Source organism: Helobdella robusta, assembly GCF_000326865.2.
Source record: "Helobdella robusta unplaced genomic scaffold HELROscaffold_52, whole genome shotgun sequence".
In the NCBI taxonomy this organism is placed as follows: Eukaryota; Metazoa; Annelida; class Clitellata; order Rhynchobdellida; family Glossiphoniidae; genus Helobdella; species Helobdella robusta.
In genome coordinates, this window is record NW_008705269.1 from 534,710 (window position 1) to 537,128 (window position 2,419).

Consider the following 2,419-nt stretch of genomic DNA (forward strand, 5'->3'; position numbering starts at 1 on the left):
GATTTTGGTATTGTTGAGATGGTGTCAGAGAATGCAGCCCAGAAGTCATTTTTCATCTCTTCTGATTCGCCTGTCTGTGGTACATATGCAGAAAAAATAATCATTGTTTACTTTTCTAGGCGCAGCTTGATCCATATGAGACGTGAATTAATGCTTTTAATATCCAGTACTTCTTGGGCTAGCGGTTCTCTGACAAATATTCCAACACCATTTTTGGCCGTCTTTTGGCCATTCCAGAATAGTTTATATTTTTCTTTGTCTGAGTTGACATGACAGACACCATTCGATTTCCATCGGATTTCCTGAAGGCAGCAGATGTTAATCCTTTTACGCTCGAGCATTTCTGCGATTTCCATGCTGCGGCCAGTCAGTGATCCAAGTCTAAGTACCATAGAGGGGCCATTCTGAATTTTTCTGCAACATCCCTCCGCTATTGCATACTTCCCAGGAATCCTAACACCTAAAGGCCTGCTGGGGACTATGGGCCGTTGTTTTTCTTTGTGATGGCATGAGAGTAATTTGGGAAAAAGTTTTTACATCCGGACACCCATCCTGACGACAACCAGCGGTGGGCCTAGCCTTTTGCTCAAAAGCACGCAAGGCAACGTGGATGCAGTTTTATGTCATGCCCAGGACTATGATAATAAGAACCAGGAATTACTTAGAGCGTGTATACCACCATTTCTACTATTATTACTAACACTGCTACTACTACTACAGCTACTACTACTACTAGTACTACTACTACTACTGCTACTACTACTGCTACTACTACTACTTCTACTACTACTACATCAACAACTATACAAATATTACTACTACTGCTGCTGCTGCTACTACTACTACTACTACTACTACTACTACTACTACTATCAAGATGTTGATATTTCAACCTTTTGATGGCATTTTGAAGGACGAGTTTGGCTGGCGTGAATCGGCTGCTTTTCTCTGTTGACGGGTCGTTGTTGCTTATGACGAATGCGGCGACAGTTTACTGGTCGCGCGTCAGTCTAACAATGTCGCACAGCGATTGGCAGACGTTGTAATGCACTTCATTTGTCTTATCTTTTTTGATCGTTAACAGTTTTAATGTAGACTAATATTTTATATGTAATTGTGTAAAAGAAAAAGAGAAATATATTAATCATTTGCAGTTTTACTGTTTTTTTAATTTTGTAGATGATAATTTCATTAAAACTGCCCGGAATGGTAGTTGGGTCATTTTCGTGGGATAAAGGCAGTGTGAGAATTGTAATTGGAATAGATTCATATGTTTATTTTGCCAATTATCGCATTAACTACATGGTTAGCATTTTATTTCTACTCGCATTTTTATCATTTTTCAATGGCTATTGGGAAAACAGTATTTTCAAAATATTTGCTTATAATTTATAAAAATACACTAACTATTATTTTCAACATTCATCGATTTACTGATAAATTAGGTTATAACTTAATAATAAAAATTTTTTTTTTATCGACTTAACAGCACTGCAAAATGAGTAACAGCATTGTTTTTTCATACAACATAGATAATGAACATAGTACTATATGCTTCTGGAACATAACCAGGGATCACGTTGGTGGAAGTTTTTTAATCCGAGTGATTTCTTAAATATTATTTTAAACAAATAATATTCTGTTGTAAACTTTAACATTCGTTACTACTAAACCAGTGTTATAACTTCAATGATCTCTATATTTCTAACACCAATTGTAGTTTCCAACGAGTTATCATTTCGTAGGTTCAAGATTTCCAATAGATGCTTTAAACACAAATTTGGTTGAACGCTTATTTGAGTGCTAACGGTAATAGAAACACTAAAATAATCCAAGTAAAACTTCTCTTCAAACTTCGCTATTCATCTTGCTATTCTCCCGTTTTATATAGCTTACTGTAAATTGTTTACAATCTTTTATGGTATAAAGAGATTGTATGGTTTACAATCAACGACATATAACGATGATAAAATATATAACAAGATAACAATAATTAATTATATCGCGTAGTTCCACCATTCCGGCGGATATAACACTACCTAAACCTGTTAATCCTTAACATTGGCGTTTTTTTTACCTGATGAATACTTATTCAAATGGACGACCAATCTTTTTTACGTGTTCTTCCCTCATCCATAGGTCGTGATTTTCTAACGATCTTTCCAATTCCGTATTAGTTTTGCTGGGCATTTCTTTTTTCTGTTCAACCAGACCAGGTTTTTGTTTTGTTCTTCAAACTTGCGTTTTTTTTTCGGGTTACGCTACGTTTCTCTTATTTCGGTTCCTCTAACCATAAGCAGCCGTCGTGGTTAGTTTTGATTTTGTTGGCACTTGAAGCAGGTGCTTTCTTTCTATTGAGTTTACGAAGTGTAGAATGATGCTTTGATGCAAGTTGTCAATTTCGTTTTTGTTAATTCGA

General features: G+C 35.7%; 1 protein-coding gene across 1 annotated transcript in view; it reads right to left on the minus strand.

Annotated features, from left to right (window-relative positions):
- HELRODRAFT_179117 (hypothetical protein) overlaps nt 1-2,190 on the minus strand; it is a gene marked incomplete at both ends in the record, with an annotated part of 3,403 nt that extends 1,213 nt beyond the window's left edge. The window contains 5 exons of the mRNA XM_009027964.1: nt 112-496; nt 894-948; nt 1,016-1,096; nt 1,674-1,766; nt 2,119-2,190. Coding sequence (XP_009026212.1) covers nt 112-496; nt 894-948; nt 1,016-1,096; nt 1,674-1,766; nt 2,119-2,190 — 686 coding nt within the window. The remainder of the gene's footprint in view (nt 1-111; nt 497-893; nt 949-1,015; nt 1,097-1,673; nt 1,767-2,118) is intronic.
- Between the last annotated feature and the right edge of the window lie 229 nt (nt 2,191-2,419).